The 22,718-nt window shown below is 34.5% G+C and overlaps 1 protein-coding gene across 5 annotated transcripts in view; it reads right to left on the bottom strand.

The window, feature by feature from the left end:
• The window catches only part of LOC141550417 (small integral membrane protein 10-like protein 3), a 177,845-nt gene extending 156,056 nt beyond the window's left edge, over positions 1-21,789 (bottom strand). For 4 of the 5 annotated variants that reach the window (XR_012484602.1, XM_074281057.1, XM_074281058.1 and 1 more), the window contains exon 1: positions 21,485-21,789. Coding sequence is in view for 3 of the 5 variants with exons in the window: in XM_074281057.1 (XP_074137158.1) it covers positions 21,485-21,670 (186 nt within the window). In the remaining 2 variants the exon portion in view is untranslated. Of the gene's footprint in view, positions 1-18,050; positions 18,172-21,484 lie in introns of all 5 variants that reach the window. The other variant, XR_012484603.1, reaches the window with a different exon arrangement.
• Positions 21,790-22,718: the final 929 nt, after the last annotated feature.

The following is a 22,718-nucleotide window of genomic DNA, read 5'->3' as shown; positions in this document are numbered from 1 at the left end:
GATAAGAAAAAATTTGGATGTAGGGCAATCAAGTGCTCAGAGTCATGTATCTAGTAAATATTCAAGCTGGGATTTTTAGGCCAGTCCATTTGACTCTAAATCCAAAATGCAAATCCAAAAGTTTCCACTACTTTTCAATTCCACTCATAAAAAATTGAATAAGCCAGTTTTTCCAATATCCCTTCAATTACTGTTTCACTACTTTAATCAATCTGTAAGATGTAAAGATAATTTTATTTACACATCTGGTTTTTTTATTAGTAAGTTGAGGTTTTTATAAAAAGTGATTAACAATTTGTATTTCGCGCCTTTTGTAAACTGTGAATTCATATTCTTTGATTATTTTATTCATTAGGAACTCCAAAATATCTTTAAAATTTTTGACAGTTCTATATGTAGTTTTTAACCAAGGTTTTCCTCTGTCAACTACATCATCGATTTCTTTTATCTTGGTTTATGTTGGGTTTTTTGTGAGAATTTTTTTCATTTTAATGTAATCAAGCCCACCTATGTTGTCCCTGATAATTTCTACTGTTCATTAAAAGAAAAATTATTCTCCCTTTATGCAACTGATATAAATATATCATTCTAGTTTCATATGTATTTTTAAATTAATTTTGATTTTTAATATTATCACCCAACAGAAATATTACAAACTGAAATCCACACTATAAGTGTCGATCCAAATCCATTCCCTGACACGTAACCAGTTTTTCCAAGAAAAGTATTTAAAAAACAACAACAAAACCCCAGAAAACTTAAAAATGGGGAAAGGAAATATTAACTTTTGCATGTATATTTTTTCTGCCTTAATTATGTTCCACTGATCTACTTCTCTATTTTTTTTCAGGACCAGAGAGTTTCAATAACAACTCCCATCTTAGTGCTTAGGCAAAACAAAACAAAACAAAACAACCAAAAAAAAAAAAAAAATTGAAAAACAGAACCAGTGGAACAGAGTAAAAGTTATCAGACACACAATCAATAATACAAAAGTTAGTATTATTTTGACCCTTCTTCCCATTTTTCATTTTCTATAGATCTTAATACATGAAAAAACTTTTTAAAACATATATACTTTTTAGTTATATATCATGCAAAGGATTTAGACCTATTATGTCTCATGCTTAATATTGTCTATCCTTAAGTTGAAGAAATAATAAAATTCACATGAAAAATCAAAAAGTCATGTAATGAAAAAAGTAGCAATAATGAAAGGGATGCCAATATCACAAGATCTTAAATTGTACTATGAAGTATAGTATATCAAAATTATTCATACTAATTCTTAAATGTTACAACTTATCAATGGAATGGATCAGGCAGCTGATCTATTAGACCCAGAAGCAATTAAAATATAGTAGCCTAATGTTTCATAAATCCCAAAGACTAAGGATTCCATATTCAACAAAAATCTCCTGGAGAAAAAGAGAAAACAGTATGGCAGAAGTAAGTTTTACTTATTTGTTTGTTTGTTTATTCTGGGAGGCAACTGGGGTTAATCAACAATCCAGGGTCACACACATGGAATTAAGTTTTAAACCAGTAACTCATATCACATGCCCTAATAAACTCCAAATGGATACATGACTTAAATATATGGTAACTTTTTTTAAAAATTAGAATAGAATAATTTTTAAATGAAGACAGGACAGAAGAAGATAAAATGGCCAATTCTGGTCACATAAAATTGAAAAGCTTTTGCATAAACAAAAGCAATGCTGCTAGAAGTAGAAGTGAAGCAGTTAGTTGGGGGGAGGGGAATTGATACAATCAATAATCTCTGAAGTCTGGAGGGGGGGAGTGTAGGTATATCCATCTCTCTAACTACACACACACACACACACACACACACACACACACACACACACACACACACACACACACACACATATGATGCAAATATGTAAAAACAAGGGCCATTCTCCAATAGAAAAATAATTAAAGAATATAAAGAGTTTTTAACAGAGGAAACATAGGCTATCTACAACAGTATGAAAGATTGTTCCAAATTATAATTTGAGAGAAATGACAAATTAAAAAAATGACAAGTTCTATGAGGTTCCATTTCACAACCATTAGATTAGCAAAGAGAAGAATAAACAAAAATAGCAATATACTGGGAAAGCTGTGGCAAAGGAGGCAGGTTAACTTAGAATTGGTACACCTATGAATTGATTCAACAGATCTGGAAAACAATTTGGAATTATATTTTTTTAAAACTGTATATTCTCTTTAATCTAGAAATATTTACCTCACATATGCAACAAGGAAATCAAGCATGGAACAAAAGGCACCATCTATACAAAAGTATTGGTAGGAATATTTGTCATGGTAGCAAAGAAATAGGAATACATTCCCCTTAATTTTGAAATTTTACTGTGCTGCATGAAAACTGTAAAGAATTCTTTAAAAAAGACTTGTATGAACTGAAGCAGAGTGAAATGAGCTGACCCAGGAGAACAATTTACATAATGATCACAATAGTATGAAAGAAATCGATACTGAAAGACTGAATCAGAGCAGTGACAATTATGACTTTAGAGGATCTGGTGGAATTGCTTCAAATCTTTCTCCATTTGCATAGTATGTTGGCTTAGTTTAGTTAACTTTATTGTGTTGGGAAAAATCCTTCTATTCTCATTTCTCTTTAGAAGTTCATGCTAAGTTCCTTAACATAATTACTTTTATTATATACTCAGAATGTGCTCAAATTCCTTCATTTATTTAGAAGACAGTTTAAAATAAACTTCTGAGTTAGGTCATTTTCCAAAAATACTTTTGTAGGTCATCATAAAAATATAATTGGCTCTAAACCCTATTTTTATCAAGGCTTCTCTGATTTAAATGTTATCGATTCCTTTTTTCTTTAGCCATAAATAACTTTCAGATATTTCCTAAATACTTAATATTAATTCACAAAAATTATTCCCCATTGTTACTATTACAAGTATTTCCTGATTTATAAACAATCCCCAAATTCCTGCATCCCTGCCCTCTCCACCACTACTTAGACCCCTGTTTCAGCTACGATAGAGAGATCCATGTAAAGAAGAGTAAAGAATGGATAAAGAAAGCTGAAAAGTTGTGTATCCCAAATGGGAAGTGAACAACTTTGGAGAATCTGATCCCCAAAATATGCTTTCAGGCAATAAATAATGCCCTACTTATTTAGAACTGTCCTGCCTCATATTATCTAACATTCTATGATATCCTAGTATTTAAGAAATAGGTGTTAAATGAGAATTTTCCATAAATAAACAAATACCTAAGAAGATCTAGGACTGGGCAAATTTATATTGGCAAGTCAATCACATCAGTTTGCTACTTGAAATATACTAAATTGAAAAGACAGGATTTCTGATCGAAGTTTTATAAAAGATAAATATTCAGACCACTGAGCATTTTGGCAGTCTTAAGGCTGACCTTTCTGTGTTGCAAAACGAGAGAGAATTAGTATACTGGATTGATATGGGGGAAAGAGTACAAAAAGATTGGGAAGGATAACTTGTCTTTTAAAATTGTGCAAGAGGGGGGCAGAAAGGTGGTGCAGTGGACAGGGCACCAGCCCTGAATTCAGGAGGACAGGAGTTCAAATTTGGTCTGACACTTAACACTTCCGAGCTGTGTGACCCTGGGCAAGTCACTTAACCCCAGCCTCAAAAAAAGAAAAAAAGAGAAAAAAAAAAATTGTGCAAGAGGATAGCCTTATACTCAGAAAAAGTGATGTAAGCCATGTCTGTCTATGCTTTACCCTAGGCTCCAGCACTTTATATACCATAGGTCCTAAAATTGAGGCTTATATTAATGTAGCTATATAATGAATCATTTATAATCTGATCTAGAAAGTGTAACTAATTCATTTATTGCATATTTCACAGGAAAATGAATTCTAATTTCAAAAAACCAAACCACTCAAACTTTTCAAAAGGAGATCTATTCCTAATTTGAATACAACTAAACTAGAAATCTAATGTGAAACTTTTAACCCATTCACACTCTGCTGGAGGAGAAAGCAGTAACAGTTCTATCTAAATACCATCCCACATAATATCTATGAAAACATCAACAGAAAAAAATGTGTCAAATAAGAACTTGTTCACAAAACTGCAAAACAATAAAATGAAGTATTTTTAAGTTCAAGAGTCTTAAACTGAGAATAAAAATTACTCTTTCCTACTCTTGCAGGAAACAAGAGAGAACAGTCCTGACCTGTGGGAAGGGAAAGACAACGTTGAGAAGTCATGGCCTTAGTGTCTTTATTTCTGACTGCACTGCTAGAAAATATAAAATTCAGAACCAATGGACACAAATACCAGAGCCAAAATAAGTAATTTTAAAAAATTAGGAAATGTGAACAGATCTAATCATGTCATTTCGTTCAAATCCTCAACTAACTAGGCTTAGAAGAAAAGAACTCATAGGTATAAAAAATATTTTTAACAGCATTTATTGCAATTGATGGAGTGCTCACCAATAGGGAACAACTGAACAAATTATGATATATAGCTGTAATGGAATACTTTTGTGCTGTAAGAAATGATGAAAGGAGAATTTCAGAGAAATCTGAAAAGATTTGTATGTAACAGAATCAGAAATACAACTTTAAAAATAACATTCTAAAGACAAAGAACTTTGAACGATGTAAAAACTGATAAACACCAACCATGATTCCAGAGGGCAATTGTTTCTCGTTGGGTTTTTAAAAAAATTTTTTTTTGATTATGCATGTATATTAACTTTAAATACACATTTCTTTATGAATCATGTTGAGAGGAAAATTGGAACAAAAGGGAAAAACACACAGAAGAGGGAAAAAAAAAACAGAAAAAAGAAATGAACATAACATGTGTTGATTTACATTCAATTTCCATAGTTCTCTTTCTAGATGCATATGGCATTTTCTATCCATAGTTTATTGAATCACTGAGAACCAAGTCTTTCATAGCTGATCATTGCACAATCCTGTTACTATATATAATGTATATAATGTTATGCTTATTTCACTCAGCATTAGTTCATGTAAATCTTTTTAGGCCTTTCAAAAAATCAGCTGCTTCACCAATTTTTTTTATAGAACAATAATATTCTATTACCTTCACATACCACAAGTTATTCAGCCATTCCCCAAATGACAGTCATCTACTCATTTTCCAATTCTTTGCTACCACAAAAAGCTGCTACAAATATTTTTGCAATGTGGTCTCTTTCCCTCCTGTATGATGTCCTTAGATATAGACCCATTATTGACACTGTTGGGTCAAAGAGTATGGGCATAGTTCCAAAATGCTCTCCAGAATGGTTGAATCAATTCACAACTCCACCAACAATTTGTCAGTGTCCCAATTTTCCCATATCCCTCCAACATTTATTTTATTTTCCTGTCATCTTAGCTAATCTGAGAGGTAGTACCTCAGAGTTGCTTCAATTTGCATTTCTCATATGACAATTTTGTTGAAGTATGATATCCCTCCTCCTGACAGAGGTGACAGTTTCACCATACAGAATAAAACAAATATTTTTTAGATATAACCAGTCAAAAATTGTTTTCTTTGATTATATATGTTTACCATAGAGGTTTGTTTCAAGTTTTCCTCCGAAAATGGTAAGAATGGCAGAAAAAAAAATTTTGTTAGTAAAAGATAAATAAATAAAAATATTTTTAACAAATCTTCAGTTTTCCCACCATCTCCTTAGAATAAAAGTTAGTTTACTCGGCACAAGTGATATAATCTAACTCTAGTCTTGTTGTGGTAGTTCAGTAATATCCAATTCTCTACTGGGGTTTTCTTGGCAAAGATATTGAAAAGGTCTACCATTTCCTTCTCAAGCTCATTTTACAAATGAGGAAACTAGGGAAAACAGGGTGAAATGACTTATCTCAGATCACATAGCTAATAAGTATCTGAGGCAGGATTTGAACTCAGGAAGATGAGTTTTGCTGACTTGAGGTCAGGTATTCTATCCATCCTCTGCATCACCTAGTTGCTCAACGCTGGCCTTGCCCTTCCATTAAAAACAAAAACAAAAACAACTCAATACACTATTCTCCACTTGGACAACACTCTCCCAAACTCACACATTTTGTCTCTTTACTTCAAAAAAATAACTCCTTGTCTTTACTAAAGATTATTCTCTATGCTTGGCATGTAAAAGGAAGGACAGAAGATAAATTATATTCCTTCTCATCCTTTAAGGCATCCAAATACCACCTCCTCCAGAAATATTCCCTAATTCTCTTCTCCATTCACTAATCTCCACTTAGTAAAAACCTCCCTCAGACCTCATATAGCATTTTATTTTCTCTAGTCTACTTACATAATATTGTTCTTACTTCTATTGATCTCTCTATTAAACTATAATCTCCTAAAAGACCAAGGCCATGATTTCTCAACTTTGTGTTTCCCTAGTGTTTAGGACAATGTTCTGATGCTTAATAAAGATCTATTGGTTGATTAGGGTACATTCCCCCAATTTTATAAATTAAACCCTAAGGAAGACACAATGTTTAACGTCCCTGTTAGAGACAGACATAACTGGGTAGAAATTTTCATATTACTTGTCTAATTGTTATGTTCTGCTTCTAACACTTTACCTTCATTAAATCATTCAGACAGTGAGTAAGCATTTTTCAAGTGCTTACTATAGGCCAATCACTGTGCTACGGACACAAAGACAAAAGATATATCTGCTCTCAAAGAGTTTATAGTCTAAGAGAGGAAACAATAGTCAAACAACTATGTATGTATAAGATACACACAGAATAATTTAGAGATTTTCAACAGAAAGAAAGCACCAGTTTAAAGGGGAGTGGGAAAAGCTACTTGTAGGATTTTAGTTTGGAACTGAAAAAAGTCAGGGAAGCCAGGAAGTGGCAATAAGAAAGGAAAGAATTCTCGGCATGGTGGCCAGCCATTTGAAAATGCCTAGAGTCAGGAGATGAGAGTGCCTTGTTTGAAACCCAGGAGAACTGGAGATCTCAGGTCGGGATCTACTCTGCTAAAAATAGCTCTACTACTTTCACTAAAAGCCAGCCAGCTGAGTCATTTATCATTCTAAAATCCTTGAAAAGAAAACAGTGGCTATTGGACCCTGAATTGTTGATAATCCCTGCACAAGTCCATTGCAGATCCTGGTTAAACCAAACTTCTAGGTTTTAAAATTTTACTATTAAAGACTATCCAAATAAGCAGAAAGAATATAATGTAAACTTGCTATTGGTGTGCCCATGGAACCTATACATACTATACCACTAATATAGAAGCAGAGTAGTAGAGAAGTACTAGAAGCCGAATTATAATAAAGTTTAAGAAGAGAAAAACATTATTTAGTCGGTTTTCTTTCTTTTTTTGGATGAGGCAATTTATTAAATGACTTGCCTAAGGTCAGCCAGCTAGTAAGTGAAAAGTGTCTAATGTCATATTTGAACTCAGGCCCTCCTGACTTCAGGAGCAGTGCCATCAAGCTACCCCTATCTAGTTAATTTTTTAAATCAAAGAAGACAATTGTTAAAGTACTTCTGAGTCAAAGAAATATTTAGTCTCTTGTGTGATTTTTTTTCCTCGTTTACACAGAAATTATTTGTGAACTTAACAATAACTCTAAAATTTTAAATTTGAATTGAAGAAGTAAATTAAATAATTAAAATATAAATTTAAATTAAACTGAACCAAAATAAATAAATAATTAAATTGAATTGTTTACGGCATTGCGGAGAAGGAGAATGCAAAGGAGAAAAATATATCTTCATCCATTACTAATCAGGTTTAACCATACAGAGCTTACAAAAATGAAGAGAACAATATCTAAAAGCACAATGGAAAAGAATCCAAAGGTGAAAGGCTACTTTTCCCAGGTAACAGTTTCCTTCCCATCATTGAAAAAAATTAATCTATCATTGCCACATCAGAATAGGTTCTTCTAAATATACATTCTCCTTGTTCTTCTCCTTGGCAAAATAACAAGCAACTCAAATAGGTTATACCTATTCTTAAATAGGCTCTGGATGTTCTTGTAACATAGCAATCTTTCTGTTTCTTTTTACTTATAAATCCTTAGAATTTATCTCTACTCTGTGAACTTAACAATTAGCTTAATCTTGGACTCACTTTTTGTTTTTTTTACTTAATAGTACTTTTTTCCAATTACATGTAAAGATAGTTTTCAGCATTCATCTTTGTAAAATTTTGAGCATCAAATTTTTCTCCCTTCCTTTCCCCTCCTCAAGCAATCTGATATAGATTATACATGTACAATCATGCAAAACATATCTCCACATTAGTCATGTTGTGAAAGAGGAATCAACAAAAAGAGAAAAATCATGAGAAAGGGAAAAAAAAAGTGAAAATAGTATGCTCAATTTGCATACTCCATAGTTCTTTCTCTAGATGTGGCCAGCTTTTCCATCACTAGTCCCCTGAAATTGTCTTGAATCATTATATTACTGAAAAGAGCTAAATCTACCCTAGTTAATCATCACATAATATTGCTGTTACTATATACAATGTTCTCCTAATTCTGCTCACTTTACTCAGCATCAGTTCGTATTTAAGTCTTTTCCAAGTTTTTCTGAAATCTACCTGTCCATCATTTCTTATAGCCTAATATCTATTATATTTATATACCACAACTTGATCAGTTATTCCTCAATTAATGGGCATCCCCTCAATTTCTAATTCTTTGCCATCACAAAAAAAGCTACTATAAATATTTTTGTACATGTGGGATAGAACCATTTTTTTCAATGGTTACTGCAATTTATGTTTCAAACTTATTAAAATCAACTAAAATTCCTCACTGCCAGTCAATAGGGTAGCTACAAAATTTTGCTTGGTCAATTAACAAAATACTACTTTTTCTAGTCTTTAGCTCTTTATTCTATAAGCAGTGATTGTTCCTTAATCCTTTCTCCATTGTAGCCTTCAAGAACATTACTCTCACAAAGTGGAGACATTTAGACATCTCATTTAAATACTTGATGAAGTAGCCCAAACCTATAGCTTCAATTATCTTGAATACATTGACAACATACACCACTTGTTTATACTCCATGTATCAGGTAGGCTAGGAGGGTTATGTTATGTTATGAAGGTATGTTAAGATGCTTAAGACAAAGACTGAAGCATCTTACAATCTAATTGGGAAGGCAAGAAGGGCAGAACTAACGCATAAAGTAGAATATGAACTGCTATGAGTGGTAAAGAGCAACAGGAATTCAGAAGAAAGAAAGACCACTTTCAGCCACAGGAATCAGGAAATAGTATTTGAACTGACCCTTAAAAGATAGTTAAGATTTCAACAAAAGGAAATGTAGGTAAATTGGACGAACAGGGCAAAGGAATGGGTGAGGAAGGCAAAGAAGCAAAGTGAAGGTATGAAGGAAATAAGTAATCTAGTGTGGCTAGAACACTTGGTGGCTGTCATAAAGTAGGGGAAGTTGTGTCTCAAAAAGGACACTGAGGTCAGACTAGTAAGATCCTAAAACATAACATCAAGTAGTTTGACTTTCTCCTATAGACATGGAGAGTCCTTAAAGATTTCTGAGCAATTCTAGTGGTAATACTAAGTAAACAGAATAGAGGGAGGTTTCTGAAAGCAACAGTCTAAGAGAAAAGGAATTAAGATTTGAACTTAGTGAAACTGGAAATGCAAAGCTTAGAGGTGAATTCAAAAGATATTACAAAAGAAGAATTAGTAATCTTGGGTGATCAAACGTGAAGAGTAAATTAAAAAAACAAACAGATTTTTTGCTTTCCTGACTGGTATATAAATATTAAGAGAAAGAGGGCACTTGGGAGGAAAAACTTCAGTTATCCAAAAAGAAAGTTCAAAGTTCAAAAGAAAGGCTTTGTTTTAGATGTAATGAGATTAAGATACAAAGATACCAAGTTGACAATTCTTTACTACTGTAGTGATAAGATGCAAAGTGCCAAAGTATCAAATGGAGATTCATAATTTTCAGTCAGAATCAACTTTTTGTGCTCTCTGTGCATAGATATGTGTACTCTGTGTGTGTGTGTGTGTGTCTCTTCCCTCCATCTCTCATATTTAAGTATTTATTCACTCCATTGAACATTCTCCATAACAGTGGTAGACACATTTCTCTGTTTTATACATCATTTGATAATAATAATCAGAGAACTGAAAAAAAGTCCTTTATTGTGCCATACAAGGAATTTTGTTTGAATTTTTAAAATTATGCATGGGAGGTACTTTGTTGAAAGCTTTAAAGAAGGCATTTTACTTTACCAAATCAAACTATTTTTGTAGCAAACAAATCAGTACAGTGATATCTCGAATCTTCCACAAATTTCAGAAAAACCATGTCACTATAAAGATCCTGCCTACTACTAAATATCATTTATAAAAACCTGCCTGTAAGTGGAAATCTTCAACATAAAGAAGATCCAACTCACTTCCAGTTGATCAATGATGGACAGAGGTAGCTACATCCAGAGAAGAAATAATGGGAAGTGAATGTAAATTGTTAATACTAATATCTGTCTGCCCAGGTTACATGTACCTTCGGAATCTAATGCTTATTGTGCAACAAGAAAATGGTATTTACACACATGTATTGTATCTAGGTTATATTGTAACACATGAAAAATGTATGGGATTGCCTGTCATCGGGGGGGGGGGGATAATTTGGAAAAATGAATATAAGGGATAATATTATAAAAAAACAAACAAACAAAAAAAAAAAACCTGCCTGTTCCCTTCACATACAAGGGATGTATGTGCAGTTTATTCTCAAAAGTATAGAAATGGGAAAAAAAGGCTTCTATATTGGAAACTATTTCCTCCATCTCCTTTTTAAAAATAAAAACATTTTCCCATGCATTCTATATTCCACTTTTCAAACATTTTGAAAATTAATCTCTCATAACCCTAAAAATGATAGTAGGATGCAGCAATTCTACTTGTCTCTTTACTTTAATGTCCAATCCCTCAAACAATTCAAGAACTACATTAGAATTAATAAGTAGGGATTTTAAAGTATGAGAAAAGTTATAAAAATCTTGCTAGGAATTTTCCATTTCTCATCTCTTCTCTTAGAAGTTTCATCCTAAATGGTTTTAGGATACAGAAAACTTTAGTTACTCAACAAGCTTTTCCAGATTGCCACTTCTCTATTTTTATCATTCTCCTCGAGATTTCAAAAAGTAATTTATAGTCAAGTGTTTGTCTTTGATTACAAGGAAATTAGATATTTGTTGACATGGTTTTTTGAGTTAATTTATACTAATTGAACTTTCACAGGAGATCTCTACAATCAAAACTTATTTGTTCCTTTATCTAGTTCCCATTTTTCAGCATCAATAGTTTATTTAGACCTTTCAGGTAAGGTGTTTTTTAAAATCACATTTCTTATCTTCTTACCTCTATCCCTTTCCCCCCTTTCCTCTAAGTTACTGTGCAGATGAAAATAGCAAATTTGATTGTTTCAAGTGCTCAAATTATATCACCTTCAGCATCTTCCAATTTTTTTCTTGAAAAAAAGAATTCATGATTTTTAGATATAAAATGTCTATGCAATCTACATGACTTTGGACTCTTATTTCTTAATTTTGAGTTATATATTCCAACATATTTTTCAACATCCTTTCCTATGTTAAACTTTATTTCTTTTTCCCAAAACATTTTATATTTCCAAATATATGTAAAGATAGTTTTCAAAATTAATTTTTCTAAGACTATGTTTCAAATTTTTCTCCTCCCTCCCCTCCATTCTCCCTAAGACAGCAATCTAATATAAATTTAAAATGTATAATCCTTTTAAACATACTTCCATATTTGCCAATTGTACACTAGTACAAAAAAAAAAAAATCAGACCAAAAGGGAAGGAAAAAAAAAGCACAAGAAAAAGCAAACAAACAAAAAAAATGAAAATATTATGCTTCAGTACAATCTCCATAACTATCTCTGGATATAAACAATATTTTCTATCCCATGTCTATTGGAATTGTCTTGAATTGCTGAAATGAGCCAAAATCCATCAAAGTTGATCATCACACTGTTATTGTATATAATATTCATTTCATTCAGCATCAGTTCATGTAAGTCTCTCCAGGCTTTTCTGAAATCAGCTTGCTGGTCATTTCTTACAGAACAATAATAATATTCTATAACATTCATACACTATAACTTATTCAGCCATTCCCCAACTGATGGGCATCCATTCAGTTTCCAGTTCCTTATCACTACAAAAATGTTAGCTACAAGCATTTTTGCACATGTGGGTCTTTTTCTCTTATTTTTGATGACTTTAGAATATAGACCCAGTAGAGACACTGATGGATCAAAGGGTATGCACTCTTTTCTAGCCCTTTGAGTATAGTCCCAGACTGTTCTCCAGAATGGCTAGATCAGTTCACAATTCCACCAACAATGTATTACTGTCTCAGTTTTCCCACATGTCCTCCAACATTTACCATTCTCTTTTTCTGTCATCTTAACTAATCTGAGAAGTATTAAAAAGTGGTACCTCAGAGTTGCCTTAATTTGCATTTCTTTAATCAATAGTGATTTAAAACATTTTTCCATATGACTATAAATGTTTCTTCACCTGAAAATTGTCTGTTCATATTCTTTAATCATTATCAACTGGACCATTCTTATAAATTTGACTCAGTTCTCCATATATTTTTAAAATGGGGTTTTTATCAGAAATATTGGATGTAAAAATTATTTCCCTTTTTTTAAACTTTCCTTCTAACTTTGGCTGTAATTGGTTTTGTTTGTGCAAATCCTTTTTAATTTAATGTACTAAAAATTATTCTTCTTTTGCATTCATGTTCCTTACTTCTTCTTTAGCCATAAATTCCTCCCCTTTTCCACAATCTAACAGGTAGAATATCCTTTGCTGTTCTAATTTGCTTATAATATCACCCTTTATGTCTAATCACAAACCCTTTTCAACCTTATCTTGGTATAAGGTGTTAGATATTGGTCAATGCCTAATTTCTCCCACACTATTTCCCAATTTTCCCAACAATTTTAATCAAATAGTGACTTCTTTTTCCAGAAGCTGGAGTATTTGAGTTTATCAAACACTTGATTATCATGGTCATTGACTATTGTATCTTGTGTTCCTAACCTATTCTACTGATCCACTACTCTATTTCTTAGCCAGTACCAAATAATTTTAATGACTGTCATTTGATAATATAATTTTAGGTCTGGCATAGCTATGCCACCTTCCTTTGCATTTTTTTCATTAATTTCCTTGATATTCTTAACATTTTATTTTTCCAGATGAATTTTGTTATTATTTTTTCTAGTTCTATAATTTTTTGGTATTTTGACTGATATGGCACTGAATAAGTAGGTTAATTTAGATAAAATTGCCCATTTTTATTTTATGCTAAATTTTTCATTAAAATTCAGGATTAAGGTCTTATCAAGTTTCTTCTAAACCTTTTCTACCTTTTTATTGTCTGCATGAGGCATTGGTGCATAAGCTACCATTATTTTTGTGATAGTACTTTTGCAAATACCCATGAGCTCTGCATTGCAAAATGATGAAATAATTCTTCTTACTGCCTTTTAATACAAGTTTAAACTCCAATTTTTTTTATTTATCTCTCCGAGGAGAACCTCTGAAACATCCTTCCATTTAGCTCTAACTTATAAAAGTATATACATTCTGATATTGTGCTATTAAAAATGATGAGTAGGAAGCTTTTTGAAAACCTTGGAAAGACTAAGATGAAGTCATGCTCAGTGAAGTGAGCAAGGAGAACTTGTATACAGTATCAGCAATATAGTGAGATGATCAATTATGACAGAACTTAGCAGTTCTCAACAATATAAATATCTAAGACAATTCCAAAAGACTCAGGATAGAAAATGCTAGCAAATTAAAGCATTTTTACTTTCTTTACTTGTGTATATAAATATATATACATATATATATATATACATATATATATATATATATATATATGTATATATATATATATAAACATAAATATACAACCAAATGCTTATCATTTTAGGAAGGGGAGAAAGACAAGGAAGGAGAAAAATTTGGAACTCAAATTTTTTTTAAATTAATGGTAAAAATAATCTTTATATGTAATTGGAAAAAATTTTTAAACTATTTTAAAAAAAGAAGAAATAAGGATGGACTTACACTACAATCAAAACATCAGAATGGAGCTCAAGTCAATACTGAGGAATTAATTTGAATACTATGAAATGCATGTAATCTATTTTCCAAGTTTTCTATGTATCTAAACTCTCTCCAAACTCTGAAGTACCTGCCTCACAAAAGACTATTAGAACAACATGATATATCCATTCAAAATAACAGTCGATAGTATAAAATATTTGGGAATATATCTACCAAAGGAGAGTCAGGAATTATATGAGCAAAATTACAAAACACTTGCCACAAAAATAAAGTCAGATTTAAATAATTGGAAAGACATTCAGTGTTCTTGGATAGGCCGAGCGAATATAATAAAGATGACAATACTCCCCAAACTAATCTATTTATTTAGTGCTATACCAATCAGACTCCCAAGCAACTATTTTAATGACCTAGAAAAAATAACAACAAAATTCATATGGAAGAATAAAAGGTCGAGAATTGCAAGGGAACTAATGAAAAAAAAGTCAGAGGAAGGTGGTCTAAGTGTACCTGATTTAAAGCTATATTATAAAGCAACAGTCACCAAAACCATTTGGTATTGGCTAAGAAATAGACTAGTTGATCAGTGGCTAGGTTCACAGGGCAAGATAGTGAATAAAAATAGCAATCTAATCTTTGACAAACCCAAAGATCCCAAATTTTGGGATAAGAATTCATTATTTGACAAAAACTGCTGGGAAAACTGGAAATTAGTATGGCAGAAACTAGGCATGGACCCACATTTAACACCACATACTAAGATTAGATCAAAATGGGTCCAAGATTTAGGCATAAAGAACGAAATCATAAATAAATTGGAGGAACATGGGATGGTTTACCTCTCAGACTTGCGGAGGAGGAAGGAGTTTGTGTCCAAGGGAGAACTAGAGACCATTATTGATCACAAAATAGAACATTTTGATTACACCAAATTAAAAAGTTTCTGCACAAACAAAACTAATGCAAACAAGATTAGAAGGGAAGTAACAAATTGGGAAAACATTTTTACAGTTAAAGGTTCTGATAAAGGCCTCATCTCCAAAATATACAGAGAATTGACTTTAATTTATAAGAAATCAAGCCATTCTCCAATTGATAAATGGTCAAAGGATATGAACAGACAATTTTCAGATGATGAAATTAAAACTATTTCCACTCATATGAAAGAGTGTTCCAAATCACTATTGATCAGAGAAATGTAAATTAAGACAACTCTGAGGTATCATTACACACCTGTCAGATTGGCTAAGATGACAGGAACAAATAACGATGAATGTTGGAGGGGGCTGTGGGAAAAACTGGGACACTGATGCATTGTTGGTGGAGTTGTGAAAGAATCCATTTCTGGAGAGCAATCTGGAATTATGCCCAAAAAGTTATCAAAATGTGCATACCCTTTGACCCAGCCATACTACTACTGGCTTATACCCCAAGGAACTACTAAAGAAGGGAAAGGGACCTGTATGAGCCAAAATGTTTGTGGCAGCCCTTTTCATAGTGGCTAGAAGCTGGAAGATGAATGGATGTCCATCAATTGGAGAATGGTTGGGTAAACTATGGTATATGAATGTTATGGAATATTATTGTTCTATAAGAAATGACCAACAGGAGAAATACAGAGAGACTTGGAGAGACTTACATCAACTGATGCTGAGTGAAATGAGCAGAACCAGAAGATCATTATACACTTCAACAATGATACTGTACGAGGATGTATGCTGATGGAAGTGGATTTCTTCAACATAGAGAAGAGCTAACCCAATTCCAATTGATTAATGATGGACAGAACCAGCTACATCCAGAAAAGGAACACTGGGAAATGAATGTAAACTGTTATTTTTACCTTCTGAATCCAATTCTTCCTGTGCAACAAAAAATTCAGTTCTACACACATATATTGTATCTAGAATATACTGTAATATATTTAACATATATAAGACTGCTTGCCATCTGGGGGAGGGGGTTGGGGGAGGAAGGGAAAAAATCTGAATAGAAGTAAGTGCAAGGGATAATGTTGTAAAAAATTACCCATGCATATGTACTGTCAAAAAAATGTTATAATTATAAAATAAAATTAAAATTAAAAAAAAAAAAAAGAACAACATGATATAGTAGAAAAAGTGCTACATCTGAAGTCAGAATCTAAATTCAAAATCCCGTTCTGCCATGTAAAATCTGTTTGATTTTGGGAAGTCATTAAATGACCTTTATGATTTGTTTTTATATATATATAAATCTATGATCCCTCGTTATGTGCCCTAAACTATAAAAAAAAAGTTCCTAAAAGGCTTCTCTAACAATGTTCTACAAAATTCTCAATTAATGTTAACTCCTAATATCAAATTATGTCACTAAAATTCTTAGCAAAGAATCACAATGATCACTCACCTCTATCCTTTGTTTCACTGATCCAATCAGTTTCCAAATCATTGCATTTCTTTCTAATGTTTATATTTATTCCCTTGATGACTGCCTCAGTCTAAAGCATGTCATTACTCAACAGACTCCCTAAAATCCCTAGAACAGCAAAACTAGAGGGTACCTTAAAAACTATCTGATAGTCTATTCATCTAATTTTATAGATCAGAAAATTTTAAAAAAAAATTTAATATCAACTTTTAATTTTCAAAATACATGAAAAGATAATTTTTAACATTCACTCTTGCAAAATCTTGTTCCAAATTTTTCTTCTTTCCTCCCAATCCCAAACTCCTCCCCTAGACAGTAAGTAATCCAATGTAGATTAAACATGTGCAATTCTTCTAAATATATTTCCACATTTATCATGCTGCACAAGTAAAGTCAGATCAAAAGGGGGGTGGGGGGATATGAGGGGGAAAAAAAGCAAGCAAACAACAACAAAAAAAGGTGAAAATACTATGTTGTGATCCACATTCAGTTTCCATAGTCATTTTTCTGGATGCAAATGGCTCTCTCTATCATAAATTTATTGGAATTGGACTCACTGTTGAAAAGCCAAATCTATCACAGTTATAGATCAGAAAATTCAGAAGATGGAGTGGGTTGCCCATGATCAAAAGTTAGTTAGTTTCTCCATAAGGATACAAAATATTCAAAAAATATATACAAAGTTCAAAATGGAAAGAGTGCTAATAATATAAGGCAAAGAAAAATTAAGAAAATTCTTATATAGGAATTGGTACCTGTATGTTCTGAAGAAAATGAAAGATTCCATGAGACAGGAATACCTTCCTGATATGAGAGGCCACTTGTACAAAAACAAGGGAAAGAGAAATCAAATGTCTACTATGAGAACAGCAGGCCAACTTGATTGGAAGAAAGACTGGACTAAAGAGAATTATGAAATAAAACTAGAAATACAGGCTGACATAACTTTGTGAGGACTTTTAAATGTAAGAGTGTATTTTATCAGGGAAGCATTGAAGATTTTTGAGTAAGAGAGTGAAATAAATATTCAAATTTGTTATAGGAATATCAGTGAAGGCACTGGCAAAGCAATATTAGATTTCCTAATGAATACAATCAGAAAATTAAAATTATCTAGAAGGAGCTTCCCAGTTCTAATATGAATACTCAGGTATTGAGGAGGGGAGCTGTTTCTGATTACCTTCTTTATCTTTTGCATTTTCCTTAAACAGGCTATAACTCACATTTCTACAATAGAATAGTAGTTTGAACATTAAACACAAGAGAGGTTAAGTGATTTGGGGATCACACAGTCAATAATAAAACTCCTCAATTCAAAAATTCCCTCCAAAGATGCCGATCACAATCTATATTGCCCATTCTGTGAGAGATTTGTCAATCTTGACCCACAGGTTTGCCACAAAGCATATAACCAAAGTACTAAAAAAGCCTTCCTCCTAACATTACCAGGGCACCCATAAGGGCACTCTGACTGTCCACCCATCATCTTTAGCTTCTGCCCACCTTCTCTTCTTGTTATTCAGTTGCTCGTTGACATCTTTTAGTCTTCTTGTTCTTCAGATTTCCTTATTGCTTATATGTTGCACTTCCTCGTATCTATCATTGTCCTCTGTTTGACACTCATCTAGTTTTTCAGGCAGAAGTATTCAATGTTAGTTAACATTGAAAAGAAGGGCCTCTGCTATCATGGGAAGTTTGGGGTCAATAAAAGAGTTACATAATTTTAATAACAAGAACAGCTAATGTGAACGTTGTGCCTAGACAAATGGTGTTTTAATAAATTTTTATCCCTTTTAATTATTCGCTTTTAATTCCTTTGGTGATAGGGAGGAGGAAAAATGAAATGTAGGATGAGAGGCAAAAATAATCCCAAAACCATTTTCATCCATGAAATAAAACTACTGCTCCAGTGTTAATCATGCAGAAAGAACTGATTCTTTTTTTTCACACAAATAAAGTCTTCTCAGTGATTAATCCTCAATTAATCTTCAACAAATTATGACCTTATACACATTGAGTGTTTTGCCTAATTTAATACTGCATTTAAATGCAACATTTTATGTAGTCAAAGATCTCCCTAGTAACATCTGAATACTCTTTTTAGGGGAACCTTTTAGTTTCTTAAAGTGTTGTTTAGATGGTTAACTACACTTATGTCTTGATATCAAGTCTAAGATCCTTTTCCTTTGTTTTCAAGCCATAAATTATATTTTACTTTTATTATTTTCTGTAGATAGTCCAAACTTTCCACTGCTCCACTGGAACTAATTGCTCAACTCCTACTTGGAACTTCCAAAAACTCAACATGTACCTACAATATTCTTCCTCACCTGCCAAGCTCAAGAAAGCTTTCAAGATGGATTACTTCTATTTATTCTACATATGATTTAATGATATAAATTAGCCCTTTTCCAGTCATGTATTACTATTTTTGTTCTACTGCCCACTCTATTTCATGTGTGTACACACACACACACACACACACACACACACACACACACACACACATATGCATCCATATAAGTTGATTTCTTTTTCTAGTGACTTGCCCAGGGTCACACAGTGTTGTTCAGTGTCTGAGACCAGATTTGAACTCTGGTCCTCCTGACTTTAGAGCTGGTGCTCTATCAACTAGGCCACCTAGCTGCCCCTATAAGTTGATTTCTTTCATTGCAAGCTTTTAGAATACAGAAACTTTATTTATGTAATTCTGTTTCAACAAGATCAAGTGCAATGATGAAATAGGCAATTTTCATCTGTGAATCTGTCATCAAATCGTAATACAATTTTTTGCTTCTTTGTATTTTGGAATTAATCTAACTTGCCCATTTGACAACAACAACAACAAAAAGCAAGATATTACATGCATTCCACTACTAGAAAATATGGTACAAAGCACAATAATTTTCAGGATTAATTTAACAGTTTTCTTATTTGGTTTCTGGTTGTCTTGAAAAATCACAAGTCATGAAGGTTAATAAGTTCAGAAAAAGATTTCCCTATCTAACTAGCCAATCACTAAATACAATGGTCTATTTAATACCATGGAAGCACAAAATGAAAAGAGCACTTCTTACTTTCTATTCTAAAGTAATGCATGCTACTGCTGAGCAATATTATTGCTCTCTACCAGTCCTCTATTAGAGAACACTGCTACACTTCCATAGCAATTTAATGTCATTGAGTTATGAATGCCAATTTACCTATGTTCACAGCTAACTACTAGTTAGCCACAAACAAAATCAGCAGGTAATTTTAATTTAGATTAACACCTAATACAAAGAACTTAAGAAAAACTAAACCGCACCCCCTCCCCCATAGGGATGATACATGAAAAATGTTTTGAGACACAACAGGTATCTAAATGAAGCCATTAACCATCATTGTTAAAAACAAACAAAAACCTGAAAAACACATATTTACTACTGCTTTTTCGAAGCTTCGAAAAAGCAGTAGTAAAGTGGGCAAGTTACTTCTCTGGGCCTATTTCTTCTGTCAAACAGGGATTTGGCCTAGATTTCTAAGGTGTCTACTAAGTCTAATGGCATAAATTTATGATTTTTAACCCAATAACAAGTAAATTACTGTGCCTGTTAGCAAACAAGTATGCAAATTTAGACCCTGAAGTAAGTCCATCAGATTTATCTCAATTTTCTTGGGCACTCCTCCAGACACTTTATTTGAATTCATCAAAAGCTAATGATCCTGACAGATACTTTATAGCTAGAAAGGTTAAAACAGTGGGAAAAAAAAAATCAAGTCAAATACAACTATATCAAAATAAAAAACCATAAGGAATGCCCGTTTAAACTTACCACTACATACTACCATAGCCTAATTGTAAGTAAGAGTGTCACTAATAATTTCAGCATTTAGCTTAGGTACTAACTAATTTAAAATTAGGTTTAGATTTAGAACAGGGCTTCTTAACCTTTTTTCATTCAGGATGTCTTTTCACGCCCAGTTGTATAGGTGGACAAAATAGGTATACAAATCAAACTTTAACTGATAATAAACCATAACTATGCGACCCCCACATTGGATTATTCGACCCCATCTGGAGTTGCCACTCACAGTTGAAGAAGCTTTGATTTAGAAGATACAGCACCTGAAATCCTTCCGATACAAACCAGCAAGGGGATTCATTCATTTTCAACCTCACAGCAACTTCCTTTCTGGCCAGAATAAGATATTTATTTTATGAAATAAAGAACCAGCTCTTTCCCTCACCTCTGGATAACTCCTGAACAGTGGGTGAAAATGTCTTTTTGATTATTTTTGCCTCTGATCCTGCTTCTCATTTTTCCTCTTCCCAAACACCAGAGGAGTCAAAAGGGAATCAATGAAAGGGAGAAAACGTACCCAAACACTAGTAACCACATTTGTCTACAGACAACCCCCCCACCCCCTAGAAGCTTGCCAAACGCCCCCGGCCTCACTATTCTCCAAAGGAGAATTTAATTACATACGAACTAATGTTCTCAGAGCTTTATGGGAGTTACATCGAAGCATAAAGACAAGCCTATCCCAGCCATGTAGCTCTCCATCCCTAAACAGGGTGCTGCTCGGTGGTCCCGAGGCTGCCGTAATTTGGGGAAAGAAAGAAGGTAAGAGAATAACAGACGTTCCACTCATTGAGGTGCCCGGGGCTCCAATACCTTAGGGGCTCCTCGCTGGAGGTTACAGCAATTATTATCGCTGCTAACCACCCCAGGGACCAGCTGACCGAGATCCTTTCGCAAGCAGCGCTTCCAACACTCCGCACACCTTTTGGGGCGAGGGGTGCGGTGGGGTGGGAAGACCCTATGTCTCCCCCGCGAAAGGTAGCCGAGGCAGAAGGTGCCACGGAGCTGGGACGAGGCTGCGCTCCCTCCCCGCCCCCACACCCCGAGGACCCCCGAGTTGCTGCCAGTGTCCGCGACGAGGAGAAGGGATACCTGCAGTCGGACATTGAGCATCATGGAGGCCACGATGTAGAGGTAGGGAAAGTTGATGCGAAGCCGCCAGGCCAGGTCGAAGAAAATGAGCAGAGTCCGGGTCAGCCCCTTGCAGAAGACTCCATAGGAGCGGGCGGCGGCTGATCGGGAGAGCCGGAGAGCAAGGGCGGACAGGGCCGCCGCCATATACCCCACGGCCGTCCGCTCCGCGACCGCTCGCCCGCTGCCCCGGGACCAAGGAGAGGGAGCGCAGAGAGCCGGCGGCCCTCGGCAGGGCAGGCGCCGGCTGCGGGCTGGGGGCAAGGGCTCCGCCGCTGGGCCCGGCGCCGCGGCTCCTCCTCTTCGGGTCTCCGGCCGCCGCCGCAGCAGCTGCTGCCTCCTTCGGCTGTGCTGCAGCTCCGCCCCGGGGTGCTCCTCCCTGGGGTCCTCCAGCCGGCGGCCGCCCCCGAGCTGGGACGCCCCAATCTACGGCCCAGATGGGGCGGGTGAGGGGGGAGGGGGAAAGGAGGTGGGCGGGGGAAGGAGGAGACGGGGCGGGGGGGAGGAGGAGGAGGAGGAGGAGGAGGAGGAGGAGGCGGCGAACACCTCTGCGTCACGCCCGGCGCAACGTCTTGGACGTGCCACGACTCCGGTCCCAGTCCTGGCGCCTGATTACGTCATAATGCTCGACCGCGAAATTCGGTGCCTGCGCAGTCTACTTTCTTTCTGTGTTAATTTCACACCCCTTGTCTACCTTCTGCCAGGTGCATGAAGCATGGAGCATGCGCAGATATGCCTCGCCTGACTAGTCTTGATAGACTGTCTTGATATACCCTCTAGTGGCTGCCTTTTTAAACAAATGGAAAAAGAAGTCCCGTAAGACTGGTTGGTATTTGTTGGTTATTTTCGGTGGATGAAACGATATAGCTATAATCAGTGTGAAAATTTTTTACTTATTTTATTACATTTTTCAAATAAGAATTGTAATGTGTCAAAGGTAAAGATCTTTTGCTATCATAATTTTAAGTAATTGAGTGCACAAGGAATTTATTTGGAGCTTTTACAGCTTTTACAGCTCATTTAACCGTCTCAAGAATCGCCTTGTATCTGTGCAGCCATTGCAAAGAAGTTAAATAATATTTTGTGGTTAAACTTGCGCAGGTAAATCCACTTAGCTGTTCGGCATGTGAAAAATCCAATACAAACATAAACTGATAGAAAAAAAATTAGATTGCAAAGCAAATCTTCCTGGGTG

This window comes from Sminthopsis crassicaudata, chromosome 1 (genome assembly GCF_048593235.1).
Source record: "Sminthopsis crassicaudata isolate SCR6 chromosome 1, ASM4859323v1, whole genome shotgun sequence".
Lineage (NCBI taxonomy): Eukaryota > Metazoa > Chordata > Mammalia > Dasyuromorphia > Dasyuridae > Sminthopsis > Sminthopsis crassicaudata.
The sequence above is the reverse complement of the archived record's forward strand: the minus strand, read 5'-3'. Positions and strand labels throughout refer to the sequence as shown.